At 58.6% G+C, this 18,099-nt stretch overlaps 2 protein-coding genes across 3 annotated transcripts in view; both read left to right on the top strand.

Annotated features, from left to right (window-relative positions):
* The first annotated feature begins 1,705 nt into the window (after window positions 1–1,705).
* The window catches only part of TAC3 (tachykinin precursor 3), an 18,722-nt gene continuing 2,328 nt past the window's right edge, over window positions 1,706–18,099 (top strand). Inside the window, exons 1-6 of one of the 2 annotated variants that reach the window (XM_043506528.1) lie at window positions 1,706–1,932; window positions 11,285–11,438; window positions 15,654–15,762; window positions 15,944–15,973; window positions 16,598–16,651; window positions 17,022–17,096. In XM_043506528.1, coding sequence (XP_043362463.1) covers window positions 11,325–11,438; window positions 15,654–15,762; window positions 15,944–15,973; window positions 16,598–16,651; window positions 17,022–17,095 — 381 coding nt within the window. In that variant the 5' untranslated portion in view covers window positions 1,706–1,932; window positions 11,285–11,324 and the 3' untranslated portion in view covers window position 17,096. Of the gene's footprint in view, window positions 1,933–7,592; window positions 7,750–11,284; window positions 11,439–15,653; window positions 15,763–15,943; window positions 15,974–16,597; window positions 16,652–17,021; window positions 17,097–18,099 lie in introns of those variants that run through there. The other variant, XM_038378890.2, reaches the window with a different exon arrangement.
* The window catches only part of ZBTB39 (zinc finger and BTB domain containing 39), a 21,835-nt gene continuing 18,243 nt past the window's right edge, over window positions 14,508–18,099 (top strand). The window contains exon 1 of the mRNA XM_043506525.1: window positions 14,508–14,519. The gene's annotated coding sequence lies outside the window, so the exon portion shown is untranslated. The remainder of the gene's footprint in view (window positions 14,520–18,099) is intronic.

Here is an 18,099-nt window from a genome sequence, read left to right as displayed (position 1 = left end):
GGGGTGTGGCTCTTGGTCTGTGCTTTGCAGCGGGAGGGCTTGGCTTCCCTCCCCACTGCTGAGCACACCGGGGGGGCTGCTACCAGGTGATTTGCCTGATTAAAGCTGCATTTCCCCGGGGGGAGGGGGCGAACACGGGTGGCTGGGGGACGGGGCAGAACGCCGTGCAATTCCACCTGCTCGGTTTCCTGATTGTATCTGAGGATTGCCTTCTCTGAGACCCCCTGGTCCAGATGGATTGTGCCCTCAAGCTATACGGGGCTTAGCTGGTGACCCAGGCATGACCAGGCCCTGTTCACAAGCCAAGCTGTCATTTCTCTCTCTCTCTCAGGCCAGTTGGCTTCCTTCTGCCTCTTTCCCACTTGCTGGCGATTAAAGACCCGCTCCCCCACCTCATTGTAGCGTCGCTGGCGATGCGCCCCGGAGAACAGTGCCTGGGCTGCCCTGCAGGAGCACTGCCCGGGAGCAAGGAGCCTGGGCGGACGGGTGGTCGGCTGCGGGCCCTGGAGCTTTGCTCACTTATGTGGCTATAAATCGGGAGCGAGGCTGGACAGTCGCGCCGGTGAGAGGAAGCCACGCAAGGAGCAGAGTGTTTGCGAGAGAGAGAGAAGGGGCTGGGTCGCGGGGCTGATGGCAGCGGAGAGGAGAGAGGGGATGGAGGTTGAGCTGTGCCCTGGGATTTGTGGGACCTGAGTTTGATTCCGACTCCTCTGGCAAATCGCTTGACCTCTCTGGCTCACGGTTCCCTGCGTGGAAAGTGGAGCTGCTGATCCTTCCTTCAGGGCAGGGAGACTGCATTTGTACAGCACCTGGCGCGACGGGGCCTGGCTTGCAATTCACGCTTCCTAGATGCTACCCTAACACTACCAGGAAAGGGGAGTCGCTGGCATCTGCTGCTGTTGCCTGACATCATCCAGCCGCAAAGAGTTTCGAAGCGCTCTCCTCTGGTTCAGTCCCCAGCTGGGGCATTTTCAGCGCTTACAGGATTCTGCCCTGGGGGCTGGGACTGTGTGCGTGAAGCTGTCGATTTTGAAGGACTCCCTCGGTGGGGCTCAGGGAGCTAATTGACCTCGTTCTTTCTGGCTTGCTGCTTATGAGGAGTAATTGTCCGTGGCGGCCGCTCTGACACTCGCAGAGCTGGGAGCCGGGTGAAAGCTCTGGGAAGGAACCTGAGGCTCCCTGTTCAGACTTGTTTGTGTTACATTTCCAGCCCATCTGCTGCACAGGCCTTGGGTGTGAAACACACTTAACGAAGAGGGGGAAGCTACACATGGCTCCTTATGCTCCCCCTCTCCAAAGGAAGAGGGGGATGGTGTAGATGATCATTTGCATATTGCTACCCAGAATGCTCTCTTCCAGACACCAGGCCCCTTGCAGTGGCGGTAGGTGTGAGGTCCTGCTGTCCATGCGTCCGCTGATGGCACCGGTGCTCTGGGAGCCAGCACAGGACAGAGCAGAGGATGTAAAATCTCGAGCTTTGTAGCAGCGGCGGGGAACACTGTGAGTAAAGGGTGGGCCCAGGGGCATCCAAGTTGTCCCTGCTGCTAGCACCTCCTATCCCTGAGTGACACCGCAGCAATATTGCAATGTTAACACCAGGGCCCACAATGCACTATGGGCGGGGCTGAGCGCTAGGGGTGGAAAGGCCTCATCATGCTTGATTGCGGGTTTCCTCACTGCCGAGCATCCTCTTCTGCCGGGATGGAGACCTCCCCGCAGCCACACTGCATTGGTGGAGTCTGTGCCCACCCTCCCTGTGGCTGTCCTGGCCCGTTTTCCCTTCCTCGTCTTCGTTTTCTCCTTCCTCTCTTTATACTGCGCTTGTCAAAGTCAGTAAGAGACTTTCTGTCCCCACCTGTCACCGTCTGAACATCGGGCGCTGACAACTTATCTTGGCAGCGTGAGGGAGAACTCCCAGGTGGGCTTGGAAAGGTAGAGACAATTAACTCTGTGCTGTGTGTAAGAGAGAACGTGTGGCAGTGACACAGGTGTGGGGGGGTATTTTTGCATGCATTTTGTATTTTGCAGGTACGTGTGTGTGTGTGTGTGAGAGGGAACAAGTGTACATGCATTGACACAGGGTCTCTAAAATGCCCAATTCCAAGCCTTCCTCTCCAGCCTTCCTCATCCTCCTCCCCCGCTGCCCCAGCGCCCTCTGTCCCTCTAATGCCAGGTGGCGAGTTCCCCAGCTGCATTTCGAAAGAGCCTCCATCTTCTTCAGCTCCTTAATAACCCAGCAGATCAAGGGCTCCCCGCAAGGGCCGTAATTCATGGCAGACCACGTCCCCTCGCCCCCCTCCTGCACCGACAAGGGCCACGATGCCCTCAGCTGCCAGCCAGCCATGCCCGGGCCCCTGCCTGCGTCCAGGCCAGAAGCTGAGCTCAACGGGGCACAGAGGGTGCCCCCACTCCCCTGAGGCAGAGCCCCTGCCTCTAACAAAGCTCACAGCTGTGTAACAACATTCACTTCCCCCCCACATGCACAGCCCACACCCTGCAGGGACCCGTGGGCCTTCTCTCTTCCCAGGGGGCAGCCCTGCCGTTTTGAACCCAGTTGCTGCTCCCCTGCAGGGAGAAGGCCCCCCATGGGGCTGCCCTGCCACTGGAGAGCTGAGTAATTCGCCGGCGCGGGTTCCACTCAGCGGGACTCATGTGCCGGATTTCCAAGGGCTTCCGTGTCTGTGTGATCCTCCAGGCTCCGCTCCCCTCCCCCTACTCCCCAAATCACACACCGTGGGGGGGGGCAGAGGGGGCACCTTTCAGTCAGTAGTTCTCTCTTTTGATTGGCATATAGAGGCAGAACTCCTGGGTTCTCTTCCCAGCTCCATCAGGACCTGGACCCAATTCGGTGCCTCTCTTTATACCTCAGTTTCCCTATCTAAAGTAGGGAGGATAACGCCGAATATCCTGGCCCTCTAGCTCAGGCAGCAGAGACTTGGGGAGCTGGGTGTAGTACCCATAGCCAGCCCAATGCAGGGATCTCATTACAGCCACGAAGCAGGGTGGGGCTCTCTGGGGTCACGGGCGTGTCGGGTTAACACAGACTGGGCCGTCTCCTGGCAGGCAGAAATACACAGCCTGGCCCAGACACCGCCAAAGTCAATAACACACTGCAAAGGGCTGGGGGAGGCCGGCTCTGAGCACTAGATGGATTGCAGTAACTCCCCGGAGGCCACCGTGCCAGCTGCCGCACTAGCCCCAGCTCAATCGAGCTAGCCAGCGCTGGCGCAGCTGAGCCTTGAAACCATTTATCCTCAGCGGGAGGCAGGGCAGTGGGAGTGTGCCCATCTTGCAGAGGGGTAAACTGAGGGAGTCTGGGGCAGAACCGGGAGGTGTCCCCTGGTCTCTTGGGTTATTGCTGGCTGGCCGTGCCCTCCTCGGGCCTACAAAGCCGTTCTGCCCTGGGGCCCGTTCCAAGGGGCTTGGACATGCAGGCATGGCTGGAAATCTGGGGCCCTTTGCCCCTCCCCAGCCCGCCATCCAGGAACCAGCTGGTTCCAGCCTCTGCAGCATCTAACCCCCTGAGCTATTGGAGCAAAGCTGGGGGGAGGGGGAAGGAGATCAGAAGGTGAGTGAGGGGAGTTTGTCGGGGGGGATGACATTCCTCAGCATGGGGGGGCATGGCTGTTACCTGATAACCCCCACGGGGCACCAGGCTAAGCTCCCCACCAAGCAGTGTAATGGGAGAACGGCCGAGGCGCCTGCGGGAACGTGTCTAGGGGCTGGAGCCGGGAGCGGGTGGAGGCAGGACACCTGGGTTCTATTCCCGTATACATCCTCCTCCTCTCCCTTTGCCCTTTTGCAGGGGCTGAGAACGCCATTGGAATGGCAGCTCGCCCAGCGCGGCGGTTTGTATTGTCTCCAGCAGCTGAGGAAACTGAGGCCCGGAGTGGGGGAGGGGAGGCGGTCGAGATTTTCCTGCGCCCCCCCCCCAAGGAGTCAGTGGCAGACTAGAGAGAAAAACCCTGTGAGTCCTGAGTCCCAATCCTCCCTGCTCTAACCACTACCCCCCACTGTCTGTATTTCCCTGTGTCTCCTCGCCGTTAAAGGCCTTGGTTCAATGCAGCCCCTGGCCCACCTTGACCTGTCCACCTCGATATCAGACAGAGCAACCCCGGGGCCCTGGCTTCTCGATCCTCTCGACAGCGCCCAAGGGCCATTCGCACCCCAGCCAGCTGGCCAGCCAGCATTGCTGTGCCAGGCTCTGCGAGATGGGCCGCCGCAAATGAAAGCCATAAACAACAATGGGTGGGGAGCCAGATCTTCCCCCTGCAATTAGGGGAGGGGTGCATGTGGGGAAATGCTGATATTAATTAACTAGGCCTCCTCTGACCGCGCTCGTCTTTAATTAACATCCTGCTGCTGCAGATGCTGCCCCGGCCGTGTGCCGAGCGCCTTCGCGGTGCGTGAGTCCCATTGCCCCCTGGCGGCTAACCCCGAGTTGAGGGCTGCTGAAGCGTGCCCAAGGGAACACCTGGGCGTGTGAGAAATGGCACGATCAGTGGGGGGGGGGAGGGGGAATAAATAAACGGGCCGGGAGGTGAAGGGGGGGACGCCGGGCAGTGAGGCACCCGGAGTTTGCCAGCGCCCCACGGTTGCCTTCTTGGTTTCCCCAGTTGTTCTGGGGGTGACTGGAGCTGGGGTGACAGACCTGCGCTAGCCCATTAGCCGTTGCACCCTGTCGGCGCTGTGCAGATTCCCTGTAATCCCCCCCGGTAGGAGCCGCTCTCCGTTCCCCGACTGATCATCCTGCTGGCCCTTCTCTGCCCCTGGGCCCGGTTTGAGTTCCTTTGCCCGTGGCTGCCTGAAGCAGAGCCCTGGGCTGGCGGCCTGGCGTGGCTACACCACGGGCCCAGCTGGGCTGGTGGCACAACGTGACTCCCCCAGGCTCGAAAGGCAGAAAACAGGCAAAAAAAGACACCCAAAGGGATGGTATTATTAAGCCAAAATGTTTGGGTTTTTTCATCTCTCTCCCTAGCTAAAGCAGCGTTGCTCCCAGCCAGGGGCTTGTGACCCCGGGGAGGGGTGATGAAAAGCAATTGGGAGAGGGAGGGGCAGGAGGCATTAAAAATGTGGCTTAAAATCCCGCTGCTCCGCTCCCTGCGGGCCCTGACCCTCTGGCGACCTCTTGACCCCGCGCACCAAACGAGAGCAGCCTCTGGCTTTCCCGGCTCCATAGATCTTGACTACGGGGCTGCCAAGCCGAAAAGCCTGGTCTAAGGCCTGGCCCCGGGCCGCTACCGAGGTGTCTTGAGCATCAGGGCTTTGGCCTCTGGGACCTTTCCTGTGCTTTAAACAAAGTCTCAACCCCCCCGGACTCAGCAAATAAGAACGTCCCAAGTTTTTGCGGCGTGTCTCCGAGCGTAAGAAGGACCCCGGATGCTTCTGAGCCCCCCTCTGCTTTCGCTCTTCCGCCGTGTGCTCCACCGTTCCCGGAGCCGGGGGAGTCAACTTTGGCTCTTCAGCGGAGAAAGTCGCGTCGGTGTTTGGAACTTCCCATTGCTAAAGAAAAACTTACCGTGCGCTTCATCGACAAGGCAATTACGGTTGCTGGGTTACACAGGCTGGGAGTTTTAATTGTCTCCTCTAGGAAAACAGGAATAAAAGACAAAACCCTCAATTCAGTGGAGACTCAGATTTCGTTCCGTTCTGTTCGGATGGAAGTCGGGGCGCTGCATTCGGCTCCCAGGATCTGGGGGGGCAGAGAGCAGCCCATAATATTAAATGTCTGGGTTAGCTTGGTCCCATTCAGCTCTGGGAGATGGGGCCGTGTCCATCTCTGGAAATCAGTGGGTGGATTTGCTGGCAGGGCGGGGTGTAACAGCAAAGGACATGGAGATGGGAAAGGGAGAAGAGAGCCCTTGCGGGGAGTGTGGAAAATGGGAGGGGAAACCCCATTCTTTGTGCTAGGGTTGGCATGAGCAGCTTCCCACACCGGGCTCTTGTGAAATACGCTGGTGTGAAAGGTGTGATGACATCACCGGCAGGCCGTTGTAGCCGCCACCAGAAGGCATCGGCAGCTAGATCCTGGAGAAATGCTGCACTGTTAGTTGCGGTGCAGTTCTCTCCCGGCGCTGGCACACAGCCGTAACGTTTCATCCACGGCCTGCATTGAGAATAACGAGCTTGGGGATCAGGGCAGCAGCCTGGCGGGATAGACCCACGCTAGCCAAAACATTGTTCTTGGCATGTGGCCAATGCAGCTTGTGCAGGCGGATTCAGCAGGAGACTCTCTCCCACCCAAAGTTGCTGCTTTCCCATGTGCTTATCCCGTGCCCACTTGGGGCTGGGAGGGACTCAAGGGGTTGAGGTAGGAGCAGCCCCGGCTTGGCTTGTCCCAGAACAGACCTTCCCCCCCTTGGTGCTCCCTGAGAAGTGCCTCTACACCCAGGGGGATGCTCTGGTCATTCTCTCTCTGGCCTCCAGCCCCAACCGACTCCGCTCACAAGCTGCCAGGGGCCCCAGACCCCACCTGGGAGCTGAGGAACCCAGCTGGGTGCCAAGAAGCTGCAACCGGATCACAGCTGAGGATCCAGCCTGCGGCCCTCGAGACAGAGCGAGCTCCTGGGGCTGTGGGGCCGTGGACCCACCGGGCATGAGGCTCAGGGTGCAGAGACTTGGGTGAGCAGCCCATGGGGTGGGGGCAGTTGGCTTCAAGGCACCTTGAAAACGGGGGCGATGTAGCCCCAGGGGCTGCTCTAAGTTGCGGCCTGGGGCCCGCAGGGCACAGCGGGACGGGCAGCCGACGGCCCTGCCCCCCACCCCTCTTTGCCTCTGCTCCTGGCAGGGCTTGTGGGGTGGGAGTGTGTGGGGGGGGGAATCAGCACAGAGGCGGTGTGGGAGCAGAGCCGCCGGCAGCTTCCCATCGAGCGGCTCCCAGAGCCGACAGGGGTCTGCAGGGGGGATGGATGGCTCACAGCCCTGGGCTCACGTTGCCCATTCCCAGTGGGGGTCAGATATGGGGACTCCCCTTCCGACCTCTGTGTCTGTTGAACAGAGTCTCCCCAGCCCCAGCAGTGGGGGACAAAAGGGGTGTTGACAGCCACCCTTTCTCTCTCCTCCCCGGGGATCGGCCCCATCCGGGAAGGGCCCAGCTGCTGCAGCAAACCCCATAGCATCCTGTGGCCATGGGGTGGCCTGCCTGCTTCCCTCACGTCTACACCAGTGACTGGCCGGGGGCTGGAACCATTTGTATAGTGGAGGGGCTGAGAGCCACTGAACCAAACTGTAAACCCTGAATATAATGGAAACCACTTCAAAGGGTGTGTGTGGGTGTGTGTGAGTGATGAGGCTGCATGTAATGTCTACATGTGTAATCTGTGTGCAGTGTGGATATGTGTGCAAGTGAGATGCTGGGGGGTGTAATGTGGGGGGGCCCGCTGGTGTGTGTGCCGTGTGGCAGTTGTGTTGGGGTGTGACTGGCGTGTGTGTAATGTGTGCGCGGATGACATGGTGTGTAATGTGGGGGGGGGCTATGCTGGGGGGGCCGACTCGAGACCCCTCCCCCACTGGATCCCCCCATTGGTGGCTCTCCATGTCCCTCCCCAGCCTAGCCCCAGCCCCCTATTAAACCCAGCTGAGCTGGCAGCGCAGGGCTGTTCATGACGGTGACTGAAGGCTGCTAATTCTGGCTGGGAGCACGGCAGCCCCTCTGCTCGGTGTCTGAGAGCAGCCCGGGAACGCAGCTGCCGCTCAGCGCTGCAGGGAGGGACCGGCCCCGGCACCAGCACCAGCTAGGAGTCTGGGCAGGTAGGTGGCCGTCCCTGGGCCGCGGGCGATGGGAGCGGGGTGGCAGGGCATTCCGGTGGCTTTTGGGTGGGATTCGCTGGCTTTTTGTTTTGTTTTTTTCTTTTAAGCCAAATGCTAGCTTGGACAAAAATGAGACAGAGAAAGTTGGCGAAGCGGCTGAGAATGATCTGATCTGGGGAGCAAAAGCGAGAAGGGCGGGGGGAGATTAGAAAAGGGTTCAAAATGGGGCAAAGGTTAAAAGATCCGCTCAGCTTGGCGGGGTTCTTGGTTCCTTCAGGGGATCTCAGAACCATCGTTCAGTTGCTATGAAAAGAGATGGGGCTTTGCAGTTGTCATGTGTGAGTGTGTGTTTCTGCATGCATGTGAGTGAGTGTGTTTGCATGTGGGTGTGTCAGTGGAGCCGTGAGTTTGATGGAGTTTGTGAGTGCATGTGAATGAGAGCAATTGTGTTTGCACGTGTGTGAGTGAATTTGAGTGAGCGTGTTTGTACACGGGTGCATCAGAGGATCCGGGTTTGTGAGTGCATGTGAATGAGAGAGAGCGTGTTAGCATGTGTGTGCATCAGTGGATCCAGGTTTGTGAGGGCATGTGAATGTGAGCTACTGTGTTTGCACGTGTGTGCATCAGTGGATCCAGGTTTGTGAGTGCGTGTGAATGTGAGCGATTGTGTTTGCACACGTGTGCATCAGTGGATCCAGGTTTGAGTGCGTGTGAACATGAGCGAGTGTATTTGCACGTGTACACGTCAGTGGATCCGGGTTTGTGAGGGTGTGAGAACGTGAGCGAGCGTGTTTGCACGCATGCACATCAGTGGATCCAGGTTTAAGTGCGTGTGAACATGAGCGAGTGTATTTGCACGTGTGTGTATCAGTGGATCCGGGTTTGTGAGGGCGTGTGAACGCGAGCGAGCATGTTTGCACACGTGCGCATCAGTGGATCTGGGTTTGTGAGGGCGTGTGAACATGAGCGGGTGTGTTTGCACACGTGCACGTCGGTGGATCTGGGTTTGTGAGAGTGTGTGAATATGAGCGGGTGTGTTTGCACACGTGCGCATCAGTGGATCTGGGTTGTGAGGGCATGTGAACGTGAGCGATTGTGTTTGCATGCATGTGCGTCGGTTGATCCGGGTTTGTGAGGGCGTGTGAACGTGAGCGGGCGTGTTTGCACACGTGCATGTCGGTGGATCCGGGTTTGTGAGGGTGTGTGAACGTGAGCGGGTGTGTTTGCACATGTGCACATCGGTGGATCCAGGTTGTGAGGGCGTGTGAACGTGAGCGGGCGTGTTTGCACGCGTGCGCATCGGTGGATCCGGGTTTGTGAGGGCGTGTGAACGTGAGCGGGCGTGTTTGCATGCGTGCGCATTGATGGATCCGGGTTGTGAGGGCGTGTGAACGTGAGCGGGTGTGTTTGCACACGTGCATGTCGGTGGATCCGGGTTTGTGAGGGTGTGTGAACGTGAGCGGGTGTGTTTGCACATGTGCACATCGGTGGATCCAGGTTGTGAGGGCGTGTGAACGTGAGCGGGCGTGTTTGCACGCGTGCGCATCGGTGGATCCGGGTTTGTGAGGGCGTGTGAACGTGAGCGGGCGTGTTTGCATGCGTGTGCATTGATGGATCCGGGTTGTGAGGGCGTGTGAACGTGAGCGGGTGTGTTTGCACACGTGCGTGTCAGTGGATCCGGGTTTGTGAGGATGTGTGAACATGAGCGGGCGTGTGACGCGCGCGATTGGATGGGTGGGCATTATCATGCCTGGGCATATGTGTGTGACATCTAAGTGCTGTTTAATGATGTGTCTCCCCTCCCCGCAATAGAGGCAAACGGCCCCTTTCCCTCACACTCCTTCCTGGCTGCTTCCCTCGCTGCCAACCTCCAGCAAACTTTGCAAAAAGTAGCGGTGCCCTGGGAGAGGCTGGCATGGGGCAAAGGGGGGCTGGTGCCTTCCTGACTCTCTGGCTCTGAGTTTCTAGTAAAGGAGTACTTGTGGCACCTTAGAGACTAACAAATTTATTAGAGCATAAGCTTTCGTGAGCTACAGCTCACTTCATCGGATGCATTTGGTGGAAAAAACAGAGGACTGTGTGTGTGTATATAAATCTCTCCTCTGTTTTTTCCACCAAATGCATCCGATGAAGTGAGCTGTAGCTCACGAAAGCTTATGCTCTAATAAATTTGTTAGTCTCTAAGGTGCCACAAGTACTCCTTTTCTTTTTGCGAATACAGACTAACACGGCTGCTACTCTGAAACCTGAGTTTCTAGTGTGAGTGTGTCTCATTACGGGCCGAGAGATTTCCAAGGGTGAGGTTTTTCCCCCCTTCCCATGGTGGCTTTTGCTGGGTGACATGCAATGTGCGCTTCAGCAAACAGACTTGATTAGCTGGGGGGGGGGAATTTGGCTCCAGTGAGCTGATTAGCCTGGAGAATCGATATCAGTCCCAGCTGGGTGATGCCAACAGACAAGTGGTGACCGGCTCCTCATCAGCAAAACCAAAGCCGAGCTTGTAAAATCACATCAGCGGGAGAGGCATTTTCCCACTCTGAATGGCTGGCAGTAATTTTCTCCAGCTTCCACTATTTTGCCTCTCCCTCAGTGCCTGGGAGGAGATTACGCCAGGTTGAGAAGATAATTTCCCATGGGTTGCACAGGCCGAGAAAAGAGAGATGGGAAAGAAATAAGACCTGAGTCACTAAGTTACCCTGCTAGTCTCCGGCTTTTCCTCCAAATTCCCAGCACATTCTGTTCCTCAGCTTTAACGTCATTTACTTTCTTTTTTTCCCCCCCTTCCAAAGTTGAGACTTTATTTTTCAGGCTTGTCAGGCAAAAACTGCTTAAAATCCAACCCAGATCCGTTGGAAATTTCAGGGAGGAGAAACGCCAGCCCTTGCCCTGGCTGGTGGGGATGGCGTACAGATTGCACCGGGCGATCTGAATTCGTACCCAAGCCAGAGTCCAGGAGCCAAGTGGTGAACTGGCAACAGGCTTGGAGAGAGGGCTGCGTAAGGGGGTTATCTGATGATTTCCCTGGGTGGGGAGCTGCCTTAGGCATTAGGGCACTGGGTCTAGTGTGAGCCTTCCCGCACTAGTGAGAAGCACACCTTGCACCAATCTACTAATACCTACATGTTCGATTTTAGCCTCTGTGTTTGCTCCCCCCACTTCTCCTTTGCACCCCCCCCCAGCTGATTTGCCTTCTAGGGCTTGATTATGTAACACTCACTCCCATTTGCAAGTGTTTATACCACCAAGCGTGAGTAGAATCTCTTCGCTCTTACGTTCTGCGCTTGTGGATCTCCAAACACTGTGCCAAGGCAGGTGGGTAGTGTGATTCCAATTGTACAGATGGGGAAACCGAGGCACAGAGCAGGGGCTGTGACTTGTCCTGAGGCCAGCTGGCAGGCCAGTGGCAGAGTGGGGGACTAGAACGCAGTCCCGTGGCCTTACTACTAATGCTAAGAATGAATCCAGCCTTGTTTTGGTCTGGAAATGCCTGTATCTTTTATTGGACCGCACCCACCTTGTCTCTCTTGTTCCTTAGATTGGCCATCACCCCCAGTCCCAGCCCTTGGGAGAGGAAAATGAAAAGCCCCCTGGTGCTGACGGTGCTGCTGTCCTTAGTGGCAGCCAAGCTGTGTCACGCCTACTGCGAAGGGACGGAGAAGCAACAGACGGCCAGAGGGATCCAGACGAAGGTAGAAAGGGAGGGAGCGGGGCTGGCTGTGGTGTGAAGAGATCTGAGTCCATGTGGCTGCCCCCGGGGGCAAAGGAACGTGAGACATGTTGTTGACTCACCTCCCACCCTGGTGCTGTGGGCCCGTGGCCTAAAGGGGGATATAATTTGGTTTTGTGCCTGGGTTTTTGGCTTTCCCGGACAACTGTGCGTGGCATTTTTACATTAGACATTCAAGCTGTCTCCCTGCCAGGAAACTCTGCGGTGACTAGCGAGCTAGCCGGATGGGGAGCATTAGTTAATCATGGGACAAATCCAAACCATTTACATTCATGTCTGGGAAAAAACATTCAGGTCAAAATTTTCCCAAGTGACCTGATCTCAGTTGGAGCCGGTACCTGTGCCAAACCCAAGTTATTGGGCTCAACCCAGGGGTAAGTTGAGTGAAATTCTCAGGTCTGTGCTATACAGGAGGGCAGCCCAGCCAGTCCCCTTCTGACCCTAAACTCCACCACAGTAACGACCCGCTGACTTCTGCTGGCTGGGGCATGTTTCTGATGAGCTGCCCGGCAGCTCTTTGGGAAGAGCCCCTCCCACTTAACGGGGCCCCCCCATTTAACCCAACGAGGTGCTGGTGGCAGGCGACCCTGACTCGGCTCCCGCTGCGAGGGAGGGCTGATCCCTGCCCGGGGGAATGGCAATTAGGGAGCGAGTGCCAGGCTGTTCTGCGGGTGACCTGGCTGGAGGCAAAGCTGCTGCTCTCGGGAGAGTGGCTGGGAGGTAAGTCTTGAGCTCCCCGGCCGTGCCCCCGTGGCCAGTGCTGCCCATCCCAGCTGCGATCCCACTCTCCTCTCCCGGCACAGCTCATCCTTGGTGGCCAAAGAGTCTTGTGTAGCCCCTGCTAAGGGAAGAGATCTCACCTGCCCGGGCTGGAACAAACGCGAGCAAGCACCCCCCGCCCTAGGACGGCTGGAGGGGCAGCCAAGCCCCTGGGCTTTGTTCACTCATTGGGGATCCAGAGGCCAGCCCCTGCCCCAGTCTCGGGGTCCCTAGGCGCATGCTTAGGGCACAAACCTGGGCACCCCCCTTCCGAGTCCTGGAACCTGCTGTACAGTGGCCCAGCCCCTCAGGGCGCATCCCCAATCCCTCAGACTCACCAGGACTCGAATAAACCCCCACGCCCAGAGCTGCGCCCCGCTGGTGCCACACCCCTAGGTTACAGGGGGGATTCTCTGGCGGGGGCACGCAGGAGATGAGAAGCAGTCTGCCTGCGCACGTGCACACACACAGAGCAGAGCTCAGACCCTCCAGTGGGGGCAGCAGGATGGACAGATGGACACAGACACACACACACAAGCATGTGCGCGTTGACCCGTCCCCTGGGGGAGCGGCCGTGGTCCAGCAGACAGGGGGCTTCTCCCCACCCCACCACCTGCGTTCAGGCCCTGCTTTGTGCCCCCCTGTCCATTTCCATCTCTGGTCTAGACTCACTGAGTCTGTGCTGGGCGACTCTGCCTCAGTTTCCCTCAGTTCATGACAGCCTGCTCCGTGCAGAGATCCCAATTCCTCTTTTCACCACCGCTCACGACAGCCCTGCAGCCTCCAGGCCCTTGTTAATGATGATTCTTAGCTGGATGTGGGAGCTGGCTGGCCTCGTCCTGGAACTAGTCCAGAGCTAGGGAGTTCTGCTCATGTGGGAGATCTGCTTATGGACAGAGCTAGGCATTATTATTTGTTAACCTGTCTGCATTCCGGTAGCACCTGGGAGCCCTGGTCATGGAGCGGGACCCCCGGCGCTAGGCGCTGTACAAACACGGGACAAGAAGACGGTCCTGGTCCCAGCGTGGTTCCGCTCTAAGACGAGGGCAAGTAGGTGGCTACAGACCGACAGGAGAGCCCGAGGGACCAGTGAGACAAAACTACCTTGCCTGGTGTTGCCTGCGCACTGGGCTCTCACATACCCAGAGATGCCCAGCTCTGCCCTGCTGCAGCTCTGTGCCAGCTGGCTCCCTGGGCGTAGGCTCCTCGTATGTCCCCTGAGCAGGGCAGGGGCTTTTCGGTGGCTTTTGGGGAGGGCCTCTCCCCGGCTCGGGAATCGAGGAAGACGGGGACCTGGATGGACAGACGGACGGATGTGCTGGGTTGGCGCCTTCCCTGGCTGGAAGGGTGGCTGGGAGAAGGGCCACCCCCCTCCTGGAATGCCCCCTGCACCCCGGCTCTGGCCGTGGGGCATTGGGGTTAGGCCGGCTCTGTGACCCCTTTATGCCAGCTGCCAGAGTGATTGATGCTTCTGCCCCTCTGCCCTGGCAGCCTCTGGCTGACTTAAACACCAGCCTCCCATTGGCTTCCAAGGGGATTTAGGCACCTAACTCCCTTAGGCCGCATCCCCACACACCAGGAGCACCTAAGGATTGAGCAGGGTGAGGTGGATCATGAGCTTTGTCTCTGTCCACGGCGATGGGGAGCCGATGGCATGAAGGGCGACCGGCTGGCCCAATCTTAGGCGTTCTCTCTTATATACGCAACTATAACTCCCCCACCTCGTGGAAAAAAAAAGTGTCCTGACTTTTTGCACTTGTGATCTGGTCAACCTCGGTGTGTGCAAATCTGTGGTGTGCAAAGGTGGGGGATTTGCTCCAGGTGGGGGCTCTGCGGAATGCAAATTGCTTTCCAACAGCCCCACCCCCCCACAACTGGAGCTTTGGGAAGCCCTTTGCTAAGATCCCCGGCCTTGGGCGGCTGCTTTTGGCAAATGGCCCCAAACTGCAGGGCCGCGCTGGGCATTTGCTAGCGATTCTCTCGGGGTCGGTCGCTTCAGGACCATTTTCCTCATTTTGTCTGGGGTGGGCTTTTGTTTGTTTCTTTCTTTCCCTCCATAAATTGCTCCTTTCCCCGAGCAGCGGCTGGAACGAGACACAGACAAGGGCTGGCTCTTCTGATGGGCTCGGCAATAAGGAATGTCTTTGAGCGCTAGATTGCTGCAACTTTGGACGGAAAAGCAGCTGGGATGATGAACCAGCCGAGGGGAGGGGGTGGGTTAGCTCTAGCAGGGGCGCCGCTGAGGCTAGCCACTGTTGTAGCAAGGTGGGAGGGGGCGCTGCGGGTTGGGATTGGGGGCCCCTGGCAGAGCTGCAGGGGGAGAACTAGGATAGCATCTCCCATCTCCCGTTCACTAAAAGCACTTGGCCTCCTAAGGGTTAAAGGCTCCCCCAAGCACACACACACACCCCCGATTTGCAGGGGAGTGAGGATTTTGCTGGCAAATTGCCTGTTCCTCACAGGTACTTGACTCTCCTGCCAGCTTGGAGGGGATGAGCCGGGGTCCCCACTGAGCCCACACCGAGCCCCGGGGTTCCCCCCTGCACGTCCACCCCAGCTCCGAGAGCAGATTTCTCAGGGGAGCTGCTGATTGATTCCTCCCCCCCCCCCCCCCGGGAGGAAATCCCGCAGCGGGGAGGCTTCTGTAGGGCTGGCAGGGCCTGCTTTGCAGCTAGCCCCAGGAGTGCAGGGGTTAATGCTGGAGACACCCCCACCCTCGGGAGTCCAGCTGGTTAGGACGTCAGTGAGATGAGTTAAATGCGAGCTCAGCCTAGAGACTCGACTGCAGATGGACTGGAACAGTGGCCAGGGCTCAAAAAAATTCCAGGACTGGGCTTGCCGAGGGCTGTGGGTTGGGATTGAGGGGCACCAGCAGGGCTGGAGGGGAGAGTCTGGGGCTGGGCCCGACTCCCACTCGGCCCGTCCCCCCACCCCACAGCACTGGGAACAGCTGGCAGGTTTCACGCTGGCTTGTCACTGCGATCAGGAGTCTCCTGCCAGGCCGGGGTCGGGGGCTGAGTGGTGTTTGATGAAAATGTGATGAAATCCCCAGGGGGAAGATCCTGCTCCCGGAGCACTGGGCCGGCTGGGCCGGGGCGCCCACCCCCTCTGGCACATAATGGGGAGCCAGGGGGGTGGTTGGGAGCCGTCGCTGACACTCCACAGTCAGCAACACCTTGATGCTGCCAAAATCTTGGAGGTATCCGGCCCCGGGAACTTGGTTGCAGCATGGCAGGGCTAGCGCGGGGCAGGCATAACTCCGGGTGGGGCTCAGGGCCACAGGCGCCAGGGCTGGCAGGAGCTGGGGAGGGGAGGGAATCAGGGCCGGTGGTGCCATCCCTCATCCCTAGAGTTGCCTGTCTCTCGGCCCCGCTGCGTTTGGGGCTCACGCCCGCCTCTCTCCCTGTCTTCCCCGCAGCCGAGCTCAGACCTCTACAAGCTGCCCACGGCCCTGCTCAGGAGACTCTACAATGGCCACCGGGTCTCCTACGAAGCGCTGCTGCAGCTGGCGGGCAAGGATGATGCCCGTGAGTACCCGACCCCATCCCCTGCCCTGAGAAAACTAACTGGGGGAGAGGGGAGACTGGAAGGGGCCGGAGTGGGGAGCTGCTATCGGGCAGGGGATGGGGAGAAAGCAGCGAAAGTGGGGGGGGCGAGGTTGATTGCTGCCCCCCAGCACCACTGACCCCTCGCAATTCTCTCTTCCAGGTACCAAGATGCCCATCCCCCCTCAGAAACGTAAGTCCTGTTTTCCCTCCTTCCCTGGCACCGGGTTCTCTGCCCTATCCATCTGGGGGACGCCCCGGCCTCTCCCCACCCCCGCTCCACTCTGTGCTCCTGATGGACACAGCACTGAAGGCAGGCGACACTGTCACAAGCTGGAGTGTAGACGGGACCTGCCCTTGAAAGACAGCCAAAGCCTCAGGCAGCCCCGGCTTCCCAGGGCCATGGTTAGGCCCCGTCTGCATTTGGCCCCGGGTTGGGCCCTGGAGCCTTGGGTTGGCCAGGGCAGTCCCTGCCTCAGAGCGCCACCCCCACACAAAGGAGTTTTGCTCCCATATGCCACCCTCTTCGGTTCCAATTGGCACCTCTGTTGCTGTGTGCCCAGCCTGAGGTCCTCAGCAAACGTCGGGCTCCGGCTGTGCCAGCTGCGGTCATGGGAGTGGCCGGGCACGCGGCAAATCTGGGAGCTGGGCCTGAGGTGTCTTGGGGGGTGGGGGTGCGGGGGATCTGGACCCAGAAGGCGCTTTGGCAAAGGTGGCCAGGATGAAAAGCCTCGGGTGGCATCTTTTCCCTGCCCCGGCCTGCCGGGCTGACTCAGCTAGGGGCACCCATTCTGCTGACCCCCTTGTCTTTCTGCAGGGGACATGCACGACTTCTTTGTTGGCCTCATGGGCAAAAGGACCCCGGAGCCTGGTAGGTGGGGCCCGTGTCAGGCCAGCTTGGGTGTGGGGGGTGGTTGCACAACGAGGTGCCACCTGGAAGCCCCAGGACGCCCTTTCCCACCGCTGTCAAGTGTCCACGCACCCGCCCGCCCACTCAGGGGAGAGGCCTTGATGTCCCTAACGGAGATCCTACGTCTACAGAGCAGGAAGGGCTGCCCCAGTCCCAGCGCATCCAGCTCTGGCCGCTGTCTCCCCACTCCGGTGACACAACGGGGGCGGAACAGGTTGACCGTTCCAGGAGCGGGGATTCCTGCGGGGGCTGAGAAATGGGTGGGGGCTGGGCTGGGCGAACGGGTCGGGGAAGGAACTGACTGCTTCTCTGCCCCTCTGTTTAACCCTAGACGACCCCACAGACAGAAACAAGGAGACTTCCACTGGCTTTGGCGACCTCAAATATCCCCCAAATGCAGAATGAGGTGAGGGCAGCGGGGGACCGGTTCTGTTAGCTCCTCTTCCCGTGCGACACACACGGGCTCAAGCCCACACGCCTGCAGCTTGTGCGTGTGTCACTAGCCCAGGCTTGGTGCTCTGTCGTCCTTTTTCCTGGGGCCCGGAGAGGTTGAGAAAAACAGCCCCGAGTCTCCCTGCAGCTCGGGCCTCTGGCAGGGGAAAGTGGGAGCGTGTTACCTGACCCGCGGGGGCCGCTCACAAATGGTGCTCGGATGAGAGGCTGGGCTACAGGCCAGCTGAATTGCCAGGTCTTTGCCACCCTGGGACTGCAAATCCTTCACCTCTTTCGAATCCAGACACAGAGCTGCTGTACCGGGCTGAGATGCAGGTGGCCAATGCCACCTGCTTCTGGGACAATGAGGGTGAGATCCTGGCACCACGGATTAGCCATCCTGGCTTCAGTGAGCTTTGCCAGTTTCACCCCAGAAGGTTCGGATGGCGAGTGGCAAAGGTCACCTCTCCAGCTGACCAGAGTGTCTCATTACTTTGATCCAGAAGGGGAGTATTCAGCATGTCATGGTGCCCCAAATCTCACTGGTGTGTGTATGGGTGCGCGTGTGTGGTGACCAACTTGCCTTTCTTTGTAGCTAGATGGGGGGCGGGGGGTCCTGGCAGGTTTGGTGTCACAAAGGGAAGGTTAAGGGGTGACTTGATCACAACCCAGGAATACCTCTATGGGAAACTAAAATCTGACGATCAAGGGCTCTTGGATCTAACAGACGAAGGCAAAGTGAGATCCAAGGGCTGGAAGTTGAAGCTAGACAGGTTCTGACTGGAAACAAGGTGCACAATTTTAACGAGGTGGGTAGCTAACCACTGGAATTAAGGCAGGGCAGTTCTCTGGCTTGCGCTAGACAGGAGCAGCTGCAGCTCCTGAAAAGTTTCAGAGTAGCAGCCGTGTTAGTCTGTATTCGCAAAAAGAAAAGGAGTACCCGTGGCACCTTAGAGACTAACAAATTTATTAGAGCA

This window comes from Dermochelys coriacea, chromosome 20, assembly GCF_009764565.3.
Source record: "Dermochelys coriacea isolate rDerCor1 chromosome 20, rDerCor1.pri.v4, whole genome shotgun sequence".
NCBI classification, from domain to species: domain Eukaryota; kingdom Metazoa; phylum Chordata; order Testudines; family Dermochelyidae; genus Dermochelys; species Dermochelys coriacea.
This window is presented reverse-complemented; position numbering and strand designations above follow the sequence as displayed.